Source organism: Chinchilla lanigera, unplaced genomic scaffold, assembly GCF_000276665.1.
Source record: "Chinchilla lanigera isolate Chin_1 unplaced genomic scaffold, ChiLan1.0 scaffold00136, whole genome shotgun sequence".
Taxonomy (NCBI): Eukaryota; Metazoa; Chordata; class Mammalia; order Rodentia; family Chinchillidae; genus Chinchilla; species Chinchilla lanigera.
In genome coordinates, this window is record NW_004955537.1 from 3,324,926 (window position 1) to 3,341,381 (window position 16,456).

General features: G+C 40.7%; 1 protein-coding gene across 2 annotated transcripts in view; it reads left to right on the top strand.

The window, feature by feature from the left end:
* The window catches only part of St3gal3 (ST3 beta-galactoside alpha-2,3-sialyltransferase 3), a 200,667-nt gene that overhangs the window by 66,850 nt on the left and 117,361 nt on the right, over positions 1-16,456 (top strand). Inside the window, exon 3 of one of the 2 annotated variants that reach the window (XM_005410678.2) lies at positions 10,546-10,593. The exons of the other annotated variant lie outside the window; for it this stretch is intronic. Coding sequence (XP_005410735.1) covers positions 10,546-10,593 — 48 coding nt within the window. The remainder of the gene's footprint in view (positions 1-10,545; positions 10,594-16,456) is intronic. 2 annotated transcript variants of the gene reach the window in all.

Sequence of the window (16,456 nt, forward strand, 5' to 3'; positions counted from 1 at the left end):
ATAATTGAGTTGTATTGTCCTTGCTAAAACAGCTGGTACTCTCGGATTCCTTTGCTGCCTCCTGCATGGATTCTGAATAAAAGGTTGCTGAAGATGGTAATCAGGAGTCAGTCAGTCCTAAAGGCTGCTAGCACCTGATCACAGGATTTTGGCTCTCTTGGTTTGATGTTTTTCTTACTTTTCTTGTACATCTGCAGGCACCCAGTTTGGGGGATCAGTTCACCCTGGACAGAGATGGATGTGAAGTCCGACATCCCACATTGTAGGTTGTTGGTGGTTTCTCTTGCTGTGCAGAAGCTTTTGAATAAGATGAGATCCCAGTTGTTGATTCTTTGTGATAGTTCCTTTGCAGTCAGGGTTTGATTCATAAGGTCTTTGCTGACACCAATGTCTTCAAGAGTTTTACCTGTCTTCCAGCAGGTTTAATATTTCTTTTTTAATATTTGCATCTTGGATCCATTTCAAATATAGTTTAGTGCATGGTGAAAGATATGGGTCCAGTTTTAATCTTCGGCATGTGCAGAGCCAGTTTTTCTAGTACTATTTATTAGAGAGACTAGCTTTCTTCCAATGACTGTGTTTGGCACCTTTGTCAAAGATAAGGTAGGAGTATGTCTGGAGTTATTTCTGTATCTTGTAACCTGTTCCATTGATCTTTGGGTCTTTTTTTTTTTTTTATCACAGTAGCTTTATAGTATAATTTCAAGTCAGGAATTGTGATGCCCCGCCCCCTGCCTTTGTTGCTCAGAACTGCCTTCGTTATTCTAGGTCTCTTCTGGTTCCAAACAAATTTGGGGATTGTTTTCTCTAATTCTGTGAGTTATTGTATTGGAATTTTGATCAGAATTGCACTAAGTCTGTATAACAGTTTTGGAAGTATGGCTATTTTCACTGTATTGGTTCTTCCTACCCAACTGCAAAGGATATGTTTCCATTTTCTGATATCTGCTTCAGTCTCCTTTATTAGAGTACTGTAGTTTTCAATGTAGAGGTCTTTGAAATTCTTCATTAGCTTGATTCCTGGGCCAGGAATGTAGCTTAGCGGCACAGAGGCTGCTTGGCAAGCATGAGGTCCTGAGTTCGATTTCTCGTATCAAAAAAAAAGATGGATTCCTAGGTATTTCATTTTTTTGGGTGCTATTGTGAAAGGTGATGTTTCCCTAATTTCTCTCTCAGTGAGTTTGTTATTTGTGTCCGGGAAGGGTATTGATTTTTGAGGGTTGACTTTATATCCAGGTATGCTACTGAATTTCCTTATTAAATCTAGCAGTTTTTAGGCCCATGTCTATCACCATGCACTTAACTGAAGTCAAAATGGATCAAATATCTAAATATTAAAGCAGAAATACTTAATCTACTGGAAGAGAAAGTAGGTAGAAATCTTGAAGACGTAAGGGTAGGGTGAGAGTTCATGAACAAAAACCACACTGCCTGGGAAATACTTCAGAGAATCAACAGTTGGGATCTCATCTTACTGAAAAGTTTTAGAGCATGAAAGGAAATCACCAACAGAGTGAAAAGAAAACCCATGAATTGGGAAAAAATTTTAACCAACTGTCCCTCAGACAAAGGACTTCTATCTGGAACATATGAAGAATTTTAAAAAATCAGGTCCCCAAAATTCAAAGATACAATCCAGAAATGGGCATCTGAGATGAACACACAAGTCTCAGATGAAGAAATACAAATTGTAAATAAATATATGTAAAAATGTTCAACATCACTGGTCGTTCAAGAAATGCAAATTAAAACAATACTGAGATGCCATCTCACCCCAGGAAGAATAGTTATCATCAAGAAATCAACCAATGACAAATGCTGGAGGGGCTGTGAGGAAAATGAAACACTTCTCCACCATTGGTGGGAGTGTAGACTGGTGCAACCGCGGTGGAAATCCAGGTGGAGATTTCTCAAAAAACTAGGGATCAGAGGTCCTGTTTGACCCAGCTATTCCCCTGCTGGGCATTTTTCCAGAAGAATTGAAAATCTCATGCCATAGTGATATATATGTGCACCCCTGTTTATAGTGGCACCACTTACAGTAGCTAAATTTGAAAACAATTTGGAAAAGTACAGTTTGGAAACAACCCAAATGCTCATCAACCAAAGAATGGATAAAAAAAGATGTGGTCTTTTTATACATGGAGTACTACTTAGCTATAAAGAAAGACAAACTAGAGGCCTTTATAGATGCACCTAGAGACCATACTCATAAGGAAATAAATCATATGTAAACATTGTATAGTTTCCCTAGTGTAAGAAATTGAAAGAGTAAATAAGATCCAAAAGGTCTAATAAATATTGTGAAAGGGAAAGAAACTGCTCAAAAGAAATAAATAACTGGGATGGGGGAAAGGAGAAAGGAAGGAAGGGGGAAAATACACTTATACACAAAATAGCTAGAAAAACTGTACTACTAATTTCTATTGGTTCATTGACAGGAACAGTGCTTATATTGTTTGATCAATTTTGTATACCTATATCTTGTAATCTGAGCAACTGCTTTGACAGTAATATGCAATATAATAACCATTGTTAATTTTCTATCATGTTTAAAAATTCTGTATCACTTTTATTTTTTTTTTCTCTCTTTAAAATAAAAAAAAGGGGGGCTGGAGATATAGCTCAGTGACACAGCACCTGCCTGGCAAGCATGAGGTCGTGAGTTTGATTCCTGATACCAAAAAGAAAAAAGAAAAATGAAAAAAAAAAAAAAACTAGCAATTTTTTAGTGGAGTTTTTGGGGTCTTCTATGTAGAGTAGCATGTCATCTGCAAATAATGATAATTTAACTTCTTCCTTTCCTATCATTGTTCCTTTTAATTCTTTTTCTTGTCTAATTGCTCTGGCTAAAGTTCCTAGGACTGTGTTGAATAAGAGACGGTCAACATCATTGTCGTGTTCCTGATTCTAAAGTGAAAGCTTTCAGGTTTTGTCCATTTAGTATGATATTGGCTGTTGGTTTGTCATAGATGGCTTTTATCAGACTGAGATAAAGAGCATCTATTCCAATTTTCTGTAGGGTTTTTATCATGAATTGCCACTGGACTTTGTCAAAAGCTTTTTCTGCATCTATTGAGATGGTCATATGATTTTTGTCCTTGGCTCTGTTAATATGGTGTATTACATTTATTGAGTTACATATGTTAAACCATCCCTGCATCCCTGGGATGAATCCCACTTGGTCATGGTGTATAACCTTCTTGATGATTTACTACATTCTGTTTGCCAGTATCTTATTGAGGATTTTTGCATCTATGTTCATTAGGGAGATTGGACTGTAGTTCTCTTCCTTAGCTGGGTCCTTCTCCAGTTTTGGTATTAGGGTAATGCTTGCTTCTAGGAATGAATTTAAGAGTATTGCTTCCCTTTCAATTTCATTAAAGAGTTTGAGAAGTAGTGGTGTTAGGTCTTCTCTAAATTTCTTGTGGAATTCAGCAATGAATCCATCAGGCCTGGCCTTTTCTTTGTTGGTAGGTTTTTAATTGCATCTTTGATTTGATTGATTGATATTGGCTTATTTAGGATTTTTATATCTTCCTGATTCAGCTTTGGTAATTTACATGTATCTAGGAATCTGTCCATTTCTTCTGCATTTTCCATCATATTAGAATATAAGTTTTCAAAGTAGGTATAGATGATCTTCCGGATTCCTGCAGGGTCCGTTGCGATTTCACCCTTTCATTCCTAATTGGGTGGATTTGAATCTTTTCTTTCCTTTTTTTGATAAGGTTGGATAAGAGTCTGTCAGTTTTATTTAATCTTTCAACCAATTCTTCCATTCATTGCTTCCTTGTACTGTATTTTTAGTCTCCAGTGTGTTAATTTCTGCTCTGATCTTTATAATTTCATCCCTTGTATGAGCTTTTTACTCAGCCTGCTCTTCTCTTTCTGGAAGTTTGAGGTTCACCATTAAGTTGATTATTTGCATATGCTCTGTTTTCCTGATACGGTGTTTACTGATGTAAATTTCCCTATTAGGACTGCTTTCATTGTGTTCCATAAGTTCCAGGACACAGTCATTATCATTTAATTATAGAAACTGTCTGATTTCGTCTTTAATTTCATCTGTGATCCATTGGTTGTTCAAGAGGGTGGTATTTAATTTCCATATGTTTATGAAGTTCTTAGTTTCTTTTTCCATTGATTTCCAATTTCATTGCACTATGTTCAGATAATATGCATGGGATAATTTCAGTTCCTTCACATTTACTTAAGCATGTTCTGTGAGCTAGTATGTGGTCTGTTTCAGAGAACGTCCCATGTGCATCTGAGAAGAATGTGTATTCTGATGTTGTGGGGTGGAACACTATGTAGACACCTACTAAGTCCATATGTTCAAAAGTTTGGTGTAGTTGTAATATTTCATTGTTCAGCTTTTGTCTAGTTGATCTGTCCTTTTGTAACAGTGGGGTTTTGAGATCCCCAAATACAATGATATTAGTGCCCATTTGGTTTTTCATGTCTGTTAATATTTGTCTTACATAACTGGGTGCACTGGTTTTTGTTGGATATATATTTATGATTGTTATCTCCTCCTCTTGGATTGTTCCCTTTACAAGGATGTAGAGACCATCTTTGTCTCTCTTAATTAGTCTCAGCTTGAAATTCACTTTGTCTGCCTGATCTCTTATATAGTCATGTGAGCTTAGTAAGAACTCCAGTATTACGTCTGGTAAGTTAAATTAATGCACTAAATGCAAGGAGAAACTTCCTGGAACAAATCTACTACTTCAGCAGACTCCCATTTCCTGAGTCCTTGGAAAGGAATGATGCGTCCCAGTAAGATTACACATGCTTTTCCTCTACTTGCCAGCCATCAGCTTCTCCCACCTCTTTGTCATATTCAGATCCCATCTTGTCATCCGTTCTCACTTCCCTGGCTACTCCTGTCTCCTTCGCATTACCACATTCCTCCAAGTTAATGGATGTGTTCGATTTTTTTCTCTTCATACTTTTTTCCTCCATATTCAAGAATCTCATTTACTCAGGTTTTGTTTTCTTTGGGTTTGTGGTTCAGAGGGAAGGAATTAAAGGACTAGAACTAGATTCCTCCAGCATCTAACCAATGAGGAAACTATAAAAACCAAAAGAGCCGTGTGGCCATTAAAGTATCATTTTTATTAATGGACTAATAGAGAATATAGCTCAGGCTCATAGTTCAAATAATCTTCTGACATTCAGACCCTGTGGGTGAATTGTGACAGGTGAAGGGGCCATTGTTACACCCAATCATTTTAATACCTACAGTGTTAAAATACAATGTGTGGAAGAGGAGGTGAACCTACTTGGACTCACCTGCAAGGTAGCATGAATAAGGAACAGAAGGATCTCAACTCTAGGCTAGGCCTTCTGGGAACGGAGGAAGAGATGAACCTCAAGGCCTTGTGGAAAGATGGTCCAAGTTATGGCTGGTTGCCATAGAAATAGGAACTGGGAGAGCACTGTAAATCTAAGGCAGCTCTTAAGTGTCTTGTGCTTGACAGCAGGGTTGTGACTCTTTCCTCTGATGTTCGATGCCCCTAGCTTGCTGCACAGCCCCATCTCTACTCTTCTGTCTGCTGTGTCTCTGCCAACTCACAATGCTTTGTACTTCCCAGTCCAGGTCTCTTAATGATAGACCCAGTCTGCCTCAGAGGTGGATGAGCAGTGTGTGGATCGCCTACAGTGGCTGAGCAGCCTCCCGTGGTCCAGTGGATCTTATTCTTACCGTTGTATCCTTTAGTCTGATGTGCAGTAATTGCTCAATAAATATCTGTTACATTATGAACAATGAGATCTCCCTCATTTCTTTCTCTCCTTGTGTATCATAAGAATATTTTTGCTTCATCTGTATTTTTACTTTACATGTGAGCTTACAAACTTCTTTTTTTTTTTTTATTCATTCTTACATTTCTGGGACTCACAGATGGTGGATAGCAAAAGGTATATGTAAACCATGACAGGAAGCACCCAAAATGTAGCTTGTTCACTACACACTTGGTGCTTTGAAAACCTCTGCAAGGGCTAAGAAGACTGAGCCCCATTCTTTTCAGTCCTTATTTTCCGCTTCAGAAACCAGACACAGGAAACATCTGACCATAATAAAAGATTCCAGTAAATTCTAGATTTCCTCATTGAACAGTCATGTGCAGCAAGGCTCTGCTGTACTCTGGTCTGGGATTCTGTTCTGTCACTTGTGCAACACACCACATGGCTGCCTCTGGCTGGGGCGCCAGAACAGCTGGAGCCCGGCATGCGTGAAGTAAAAATGACTTTGATTGTTAGGTGGAAAGGGAGGAGCCTGCATATTCTTACTCTGTGTCTTGCAAAGCAAACTTCTCATCTGGTTGAATACTGTTTTCCCATTAGCTGTCAGGGTGGTTTATGACTAAAATAATCTTAAATCCTTTAGAATAAGCCCAAATAATGAATAGCCAAACTGTTACTGAAGTCTGGGCCTGTGATGCTCAGAGCAAAATTTCATCTCAACTTTCACAAAACATGTCACTAACATCCTCTAGAAATCTGTACTGTTTTTATTGCCTTATTCAGGACCCAAGCTTTTAGGAGCATTGGGCTATCATTGGAAAGAACTTTTATAGAGCCTTTTGACGTTTTCTTTGCAGTAAGACTGTCACCTGTCTGGTGCTTACCTCCTGAACACCCTTATCTCCCTTTATCTTAAATGCCTGCTAACTTGTCTGTCTTCCTTGGCTGGAAGGCAAAGACTGTCTCTTTTTGAGCTCCCTACCTCTGTACCAGACACAGAGGCTGGCACATGATGATATTTCTGGAAAGGAAGAAAGCAGAAAAGAAGAAGGGGCAAAGCCCGGTCTGTTGAGGGATTGATACAGTTGGTGTGAAACTTAAAGGTGATCTCAGTAACTGAAGAGAAAAGCTGGGCAGTCTCTGCCCTTGCAGTGATTAATGAAGAGTGAGAACTTCCATTCTTTGGCATCACTATGTAGTGACTGAAATGCTAAAATCCTAGATCTGCACTAGAAAGTTCTTTTCTAACTTCCATTTTTTTTCCCCCTGCCTCAGGCTTCTGAATAGCTGGGACTAAAAGGTGTGTAGCACCATACCTGACTTTTAACTTTCTTTTCTTCTCATGATATAAATAATACATATTTACTATAAAAGTCTGTAGAATTGTGTAAAATAAACATCACCTGTAATCCTACCACCCAGAGACAACCACTGTTCACATTTAGTCTTTTTAGTCTTAGGTCAGTTTTCAGTTAATTTTCAGTTATTTCTCTTTACATCTACATTGAATAGCTGAAAAAAGATTAAATGAGGGCTGCTTGTGAGTGCAGAGAAGGGAAGTTACAGTTGGAATACTTCCTACCAACCGCAGTACAAATCTGAGATACAGGTTTTGGATGCTCCTCTGGCAGGTTAGCTCTGTGGAGATCTGTTCCCTCACCTGGGACTTTCTTGCCCTGTGCTGCTGCTCTGTGTGTGCACGTTTATCTCCCCTTGAACCCATGCAGCTTCATAGAACAAGGGCAGTTCAGGCTCAAGATTGACCGAAGCCAAGAGTCAGTCCCAGGCTAGATTTCCCCTTACTTGTGAAATGTCACTCAGACAACATCATTTTTGAAAGAGAGCAAAGATACTTAGCAATTTCTCCTTAGTTTAATAAACATATTGACTACTTTCCATGTGGTCCCTGAATGAGGCACCAAAGCCTCAAAGCGAAGCGACAGTCCTAGTCCTCAGGAAGCTTGCAGCTCAGTGAGAGAGAAAGAGTGTCCAGAAGGGGCCTCATATCATGCAGGGTTGTGTAGGACATCGCAGAAGTGCAGCAGTGGCTGAAGGGTGGGAGCAGCTTTGATCAGAGAAGGTATCCAGAAGAGGGGATGATTGAGTTGTATCTTAATGGCAAAGTTGGAGAGTTTTTATGCAAGCTGGAAAGATCATCATGTTCATGCCTAAAGACAGGAAGACAGCTATCTCTTTGGGGGAAGTGCAAATTGGTTGGCACGTCTAGAACGTGAAGTGCAAATGAAGCATAATGGCGAAGAATGTGCACTTCAGAGGTTGACTTTACAGGCTACAGGAAGTCATTTTTTGTTTGTTTTTTTGCTTTGTGGCACTGGGGGTCAAATAAGGACTTTTTTTATGCTAGGCAACAGTTCTGTCCCTAAGCTACATCGCCAGCACCTGCAGAGAGATTTTACTGAAGAGTGACTCAGTATATTTTTTGGAGAAATCTGTACAAGTTGGAGGCAGGGAGTGTGGTTGGGGGGCTATCAGTGCAGTCCCAGCAGAAGAGGACAGGCAGATGACTAGAAAAGCAAATTGGTGGGAAGTAAGTAGTGGTGGCCTGTGGTTGGCCATGGCAGCCAGACTGTGACTAGACATGAAAGATCTTTTGAGGGTGATAGAAATAGGAATTTTTTTTTTAAATCAGTGAATTGTAAACTTACAGTTTTTTTATTTTTATTTATTTATTTATTTATTTATTTTGTGTGTGTGTGTGTGTGTGTGTGTGTGCTGGGAATCGAACTCAGGATCTTACACTTACCAGGCAGGCACTGTAACAGCTGAGCTATATCCCCAGCCTATTGAATTGTAAACTTAAACAGTGAATTTGAGGTATGTAAATTATACCTGAATAAAGCAGTTTAAAAGGAGAGGTAGATTTTCCATTGAAAGGACAGATGTAAGAAATAATAAAAGAGAACTTATTAGCTAGACATTGCTTGTATGAGATAGGAGGGTCAACAGTGTGTTCAGCCAGTGGTCCTAACTGTGCTTCCTTTTTGTAAAAAGGTAACATCCCTACCTTTTTTGTGGTAGATTTCAAAGCACGCAGATCTGCCCTTAACTGACTATGTAAAATATCTGTCTCTAGATCCTTATCAGAAGCCACATACTCTAGCTCACGACCACTGACTCTCCAGTAAATCAGAGGTGGGACAAAAACATACTTATGAAAGATTGCCTGAAGGATTTGTGGTCCATTTATTTCTTTAGACATTGTAATTCAGTAAATAGTTATTAAGTGCCAGGTGTTATGCTGGTAACAAAGCAGTGAATAAAGCAGATATAGTATCTGCTTTAAGGGAGTTTACAGTCTTGCAGTGGGAACAGATGTTATTTAGAGCTCTATTAACTACTGTGTTGAATTTCTGTGTGTATTGAGAGAACTTGACTTACAGAAATACGAAAGACAATACTGAGGTGAGGTATGGCTGTAAACACGGTCTTACATGCATCCAGCTGGTGCTGCTTTGTGGAGTAAGCCTTTGAATCTGATCCCTTTTGAGTTATCTTGAGCCGTACATCCTCATGTGCCACTTATGATTACGGTTAATGCACTGTGCTTTAGCTTTATTTTATCATTTTGGATTGGGTTACCTTATAAAAAACAGCCACACAACACTCAGCAAGAGGTGTAGAAGATACCAACTCAACATTAAGCAGCATCCCTTTTATTAGGACCTACACAGAAAGTTCTCTTGATGACTGTATAGTACTTGCTTTTATGCTTGGACTTCGAGTGGTTGTGGAGCACCAGGTTCCCCTTGCTTCAGTGCGCTGCAGGGGGCCTCTCGGTGTAGAATGTCTGTTCCAGCCCTATTGGGTTTGACCCTCACTCATTTGAGTCCAAATGTCAGCGTCTTCAGGGAAGCCTCTCTGTCCAGGACGCACTCCCCTTCCATTCTCAACACAGTTCCCAGTACAACCTTTCCTAGCACTATCTTCTTTTTTTTATCAGTTTTTAGTTAACTAATTTTTTCTCTGTAACTTTTCTCTCCTAGACTGATGGCAGCAAGATCCATGAGGGTAGAGGCCATGGTTTTTGTTTGCCTCTGTGTCTCAAAACCATAGTGTCTTTCACTTAGTAGTTGCCTGATGAATACTTCCTGAATGTTTGAATGAAAGCAGAAATGAACGCATAGTAGACAACTGAATCTTCACACTGCTCGTTTTCTCCTTTTTGCTTTGGCTGCTTGGGAGCTTGTGCAATCCTTGATTCTGCCTGCACTGTGGCATGCATTTTGTGCACTAACATTTTCCCCACTGTATAACTTTCTTTCTTTGACTTCTAAATTTTTTATTGCAGTATATACCATAAATTCCTGTAGGCCATTTTCAGTCTTTTTTTTTTGAGGAAACAGTAATAAACATTGGGGTATATTAGTAGAAGAAAGGCAGGCATGAAAGGGGAAATGTTAGTGCCTTTAACCAGATGCAGGGGGGAGGTTTTATTTTGCTTTATTTTAATTTTATTTTTTGTTGAAGTGGGAAAAAGAAGTAAATTTGTACCCTAATCTTGCAGGAAATGCCTCTGAAGAATTTGGGGGCTGTCCCTGACTTGAGACATTCTTCTCATTGGCAGGAGTTAAGGGGTGCCAGGCATGGCAGGGCCTCCTGGCCTAGTGAGTGGGTGGGCGTGGTCCTGTGGATGGGGGGCATGGAGCAATGGAGACATCTGCACAGAGCTCCATCTTGGCTGGTTCTTCCCTGGGCAGGGTTTGGGCAGAGCCAGTGGGAGCTTGGCATGTTACTGTAAAGAGAGAGAAATGAACTTGTCCTCTTGTGTTGCAGATTCAGTGGTTCTTTCCTTTGACTCCGCTGGACAGACACTAGGCTCAGGTACCATTCTTCCCCCTCTGTCACCTTTTCAGCTCTCAATACTCACCGTAATTATATTGGAGCCTGCAAGGGGGTATTAGGGGAGGGCAACAGGGGATCTCAGAATTGTGGAAGAGTCTTGGACACCCCTCTGGACTCACAGTAGAGGGAGCAGAAGAGGGATGCATCATCTGGGGTGCTTTTCCAGTTGCTTTAAAAGTGTGTGCCGAGGGGTCACAGCAGATGTGTCTTCCTCACGTGGAGGGGTCCAGGCTCATAGGAAAGGATACTGTTTTCTGTGCTCATGTTCTGTCTGCAAGAGTGAGACAGAGACCATTGAGAGACCACAGCTCTGGGCATGAGGCATGATAACCACCAGAGCCCTCCTGCAGAGTGCCAGGCTGTGAGAGCACCCCCATTTGCTAAAGACATACCCTCCTCTGTGTGTTTATATGCACCCTACCTGCTCAGATACCGATGTCCTCCAGGAGAGAAGTACTGCGCTTGACCGTGCACTCCTGCCAGGGTCACAGAGGCAGCATACTCCCTCGCTTCCCTGTGTTTACTGTGCAGGACACACAAAGTGGCACACTGCCCTTAGATGCACCCAGGTCAGGACTGCTAGGCTGTCATGGGTCCAAAGCAGTCCCCCTGCCACATGCCTCTATGCCTGCAGGCAGTGAACAAGAAGGGGTGCTGCTTTCATTCCTCACATGCTGTCCTTACAGTAGCCCCCAAACAATTCTGCATTTCTGTGTGTCAGTCCTGTGTTTTGAGGTGAAGATGATGGTGTCCTACCTGTGGACACAGGGAGACTGCTGGCGTGTGTCTGCTGTCTCCTCAAAAGTGATAGATGGGTGTTCATGAGGTTCAGGTGCTTGCAGTAGACTGGACAAAAATGTTCAGAGAACGTGAACACTATGCTGGGAACTTCATGTACCTCTCAGTTGTCCCTCATAATTCAAAGCTTTGATATGTTTTATTTTGGTATAAGAGACTTATGTTCAGTGACATGAAGTAACCCATTCAAAACCATTCATCTCCATGCAGCTTGAGAGCCACCTTCTCCCCAATCATCTTGCTGTCTTGAGGTCAGCCCACCAAAATACTGAAGCACAAGTCACTTCAAGATAGAGCAAATGAACAGGAAGAGTTCTTGAATAAACCCCAGCTGGACATGGTAACACACACCTGTAATCTCAGCACTTGGGAGGCTGAGGCAGGAGGATCACCATGAGTTCAAGGCCAGCGTGGCTACATAAGCAAGTTCAAAGCCAGCTTGTACTACATAGTGAGACCCTGTCTCAAAAACAAACAAACAAATCCCCAAATCACATGTATTCACTATAGCAAACATTGATCAGTTTTATGACATTAAAGTTAAGAACTTCTGTGAATCAAGACACTGTTAAGAGAGTGAAAAGGCAGTGCAGAGTGAGAAAAGATACTTGTAATTAATCACCCAAAGGCCTGTTTCTAGAACAAAGAACCACAAAAATCAGTAGGAAAAAGGAACAACTCAGCACAGAAATAAGCAAAAGACTTGAGTAGGCATTTCACCAAAGAGGAAATCCTCATGGCCAGTAAGCCTATGAAAAGGTATTCAATTGCGTTAGCACCCAGGGAACAGCAAATTATAATTACAGGGACCTATCACTACACATCTACCAAATAGCATATCTTGAAAAGCTTGATAGTTGTAGAATTTGTGGGGATATGGTATAGTGGAAACTCTCAAGTCTCTGCTGGTCCAGCCACTTTGGAACATACCCTGTGATCTGGCAGGTTTTCCTCCAGGTATGTATCCTGCAGAAGTGGATGCTTATCTGTACCAGAATATTTGTGCAAAGTACCTGTATAAGAATATTTTTAAGAGTGTTGTTCATAGTTGTCCAAAACCATCAACAGTCCACATACCTAACAACAGTAAAGTGAATATAAATATACAAACTGATCTATTCATGGGGAACAGTAAAAATGAGTAAACTGCTTAGATGCAACAACATAGGTTAATCTTAAATACATTTTTGGGTAAAAGAACTCAGAATATGTATTGTTTTTCTGTTTAAATGAAGTTTAAAAATAAGTGAAGTTAAACTATAATTGTTTAGATGCACAATTCAGTGTTAAAACAACAGAGATATTGGTAAAGGGGATGTGGTGATGGGAGGCCCATGGGATCTTCTAGAGTCCATGTGTTCCTTCTAGGGACCTGCGTGGGGTTTGAGAGGGTCCCTTGCATAGTAACTCGTTACACTGTACATTTAAACCTTTGTGTGCTCTTGTATTTATTTGTAATGGTGCATATTTTTTATACAGAAGGCATGACTTGAGTTGTCGGATGTGGGATAGGCTGTTCCCAGGCACTAAAGGGCCAGAAAGTCTCACACTAGGTTGAGTTTGTCTGGAAAAAGAGGGAGATGGCTAATGTCTGCAAAACATTTATCATATACCAGAGTTCTGACCACTTTTATGTGCATGAACTCATGTAAGTCTCACAGTAGCCCTTTGAGACAAATACTGTTGTTATCCCTATTTTTTTCAGCTAAGGAAACGGATGCACAAAGGAGTGAAATAATTTATCCAATGTCAAGGAGCAAGCAAATGGCAGAGCCAGCATTTGAGCTGAGGCGCTCTGGCTCCAGAGTTCCTATTCCTATCCAACCATGTCTTGCTTTCTCTGTTCTCATTAGTTTTCAAGGGGTTTTGGTCCTCAGCCTCCATCCCTCTTAGAAGTCTAAAAAAGATCTTAGGCTTAATATGCAAATTACTGTGGACCAGGGGATATGGTTCCCAGGCTTATACATGGTTCCCTGAGAAAGTTGGCAAAGAATGAAGACTCAGATATTTTTCAGCTTATTTTCTCTTAGTGGAAGATAAAGTCAAATTGATTCAAAGTTTAAATTAGCACTTTAAATTAGCATTCTGTTTTCTTGACTATAACGCCTAGATTCCATATCTAATCCTGCCTTTTTCATATTCTCATGGAACATTTGCCAGTAGTTTTTCTATTTCACACTTTACCTCAGTCTTAACAGGGAAGAGGTAGGGAGTGGCAACTTTACTAGTTTTTGTTTTTATTTTTGCAGTACTGGGGATTGAACACAGGGCCTTCCCTCTGAAATACATCCTCAGTCCCCCTCCCCTCCTTTCTAAAAATTCGAGAGAGGGTCTTGCTAAGCCGTGCAAGTTAGGCTTCAAGGTGTGATCCTCTTGCCTCGGCCCACCAGAGTGCTAGAATTACAGGTACTTGCCATCATCCATGGCCCTCTGCTCTTTTATTTGGAGAGAATTTGCATAGCACTTGGCATACTGTATCATCAAAAACATTTTAGAATTTTAGTAAGTTTTTTTTGTTTTTTTTTTAGACAGGGTCTCACTGTGTAGCCCAGGCTGGCTCCGAACTTGAGGTAATCCTCCTGCCTCAGCCTCCCAAGTGCTGGGATTACAGGGGTGCACCACCATGCAGTTTAGTAAAATAATTTGAGTTAATCCCTATTTTACTTTCTATCTGTTAGTATGGTTGATTAAAATTGGGAAAAAAGATTCCAGTTCCTGAAAAGATGGAGTGAATGTACTCACCCTTTCACTGAATGCAAGTAAAGCCAGGACAGGATGCACTTTGTAGCTTTGAGGTCTCTAAAACTTAAATAGTAACAGATAGGGAAGAACAGCAGAATTCCAGTATTACTAAACTAGTAGTGTATTTCCCACTTTTCCTCCAGTGTCCCATGTGTCCTCCTGTGTCCCATCTCAGCCAGTGCAAAACCCAACAGTGAACACTGTGGCACAGACAGCTCCAGAAAAATACCTCTAGTTAGGGCTCCTAAGGCTCAGATACACGTGGGAAGTCCCACGGGTTGTTTTTTCCCCTTTCTCTGTTCTCTGCATCCCCTGCCCTGAAGGAGTCCTGTGGTGATGGTGGTAGTGACCTGGCAGCAGTAGGACCTTTGGCACCTAAAGCTGAGGGAGAAGGGAGAGCTCTTTTCTCTGATCAGAGGAGCTGTGGTCCCAGGAGAGTGGGTGCGGTTTTGGTTGCCTTTTTCCTTTCTGCCTTCCTATCGCTGGGCCCTAGATTTGGGTACAGTTCAGAAAATCCATGGTAGAATGTGGTAGCTAAAGCCCCAGCTTTCTGTCCAGAAGACCAAGAAAGGGGGGCCCAAGGAACCAGAAAGCACAGGTGACAAAACAGAGAGAGAAGAATACTTAGGACAGCAAACCCAGACTTTGAGAACGGAACTGAGGGATAAACCCCTGTCCGAGCCCAGGCTGGACACTGGGTGGCGCACACAGAGGATGCATTTGAATAGGCTTTGAAAGTGGAGCTGACTTTGAAACCACAACCCACGGAAGGCTGGTTAGAACTTGCTGCCTTAACCCACCCTGCTCAATTGTCTGCTAAAACAAAAATAACATTCTACACTGGATTTAAACAAGACCTAGAGTTTCATAACACGATATTCAAAATATCCAGGATATGAGCCAAAATTAGTCATCTTTTGAAGAACCAGCAAAATATTGAGATGATGCAGATGTTGGAATAATCTGATGACAGAGACTTTAACTATTATAAAAGTACTCTCAAAAGTAAAGGCAGATACTGTTGAAGTTAGTGAAAAGGTAGAAAATCTTAGCAAAAATCATTTAGTCAATTAAAAAAAACAATACTGAACTTTTAAAGTAAAGCAAAGAGTGAAGACGGTACAACAGAAAGTTAGTTTGCTAGTGTTACAGTGTAGATCTAAGTGTCTTCCAAAGGCCATGTGTTAGGCTTGTTTACCTGGGCTTTCTTAGGAAGAAATTCAATCTTGAGGGATCTTATCTCACCAATGGATTAAGCCATTGATGGAGTCATAACTTCATGGCATTATTGGCAGCCAGTGGAAACTTAGGAGGTAGGAGCGAGTTGGAGAGTGTGGATTGTGGGGACATGCCGCTTGGGGACTGTATCTTGCCCCAGCCTCTCTGTCTCCCTTCCTTACCACCCTCTCTCACTCTCCTCCCCCTCTCCCTTCCCCTCTGCTTTTCTTCTTTCTGTCTCTCCTTCTGCTGCTCTCCTTCCTGGCTGTCGTGAGTGAGCAGCTTCCCTCCACCATACCCTTCCACCATGATATTTCTGCCTTGTAAGAGGTTTAGAAGTAATGGAGCCAGCTATCCAGGGGCTGAAACCTCGGAAACTGTGAACCAAAATAAACCTTTCCTCCTTTAAGTTATTTACTTCAGATATTGTGTCACAGTGATGGGAAGCTAATACAACTTCAAAATAAAGTAATAGAAACAGTCCAGTCTGAAGAAGAAAAAGATGTTAGGAGATACAGAGCTTCAGAGATTTGTGGGACAACACTGAAAAGTTTACCATTTACTTACTAGAGCTCCAGAAGAAGAGGAAGAATGCAATCCAGAAGAAATACTTGAATAAAAAATGGCTAAAACTTAACCAAACTCAGTGGCCAAATGTGGTTTAGCCTGAAAATGAAAGGTTAATTCAATATTCAAATATGGATCAATGTAATCTGCCATATTAAATGTCTAAAGACAAAAAATATTACATGATCATGTCAGTTGATGATGCAAGAATATTTGAGAAAATTCAGTATCTATTCATTGTTAGTCTCAGCAAACTCAGAAAGGAATTGTTCAACCCATTACAGGGTATCTGCAAAGAACCTCCAGCAACCATCATGCCTGATGGAAAAGGCTGCTTTCCCCGTAACATCAGGAACTACTCCTGGAAGTCTCAGAAGATGCATAAAGCAAGAGAAAGAAATAAGATGCGGACGGGTGGTAAAGAAGAAATTAAACCAACCCTCCTCGTAGATGATATGAGTGCTAGCATTTCCAGGGAAAATCCACAAAAAACCAAACTCCTAAGATTAATAACTGA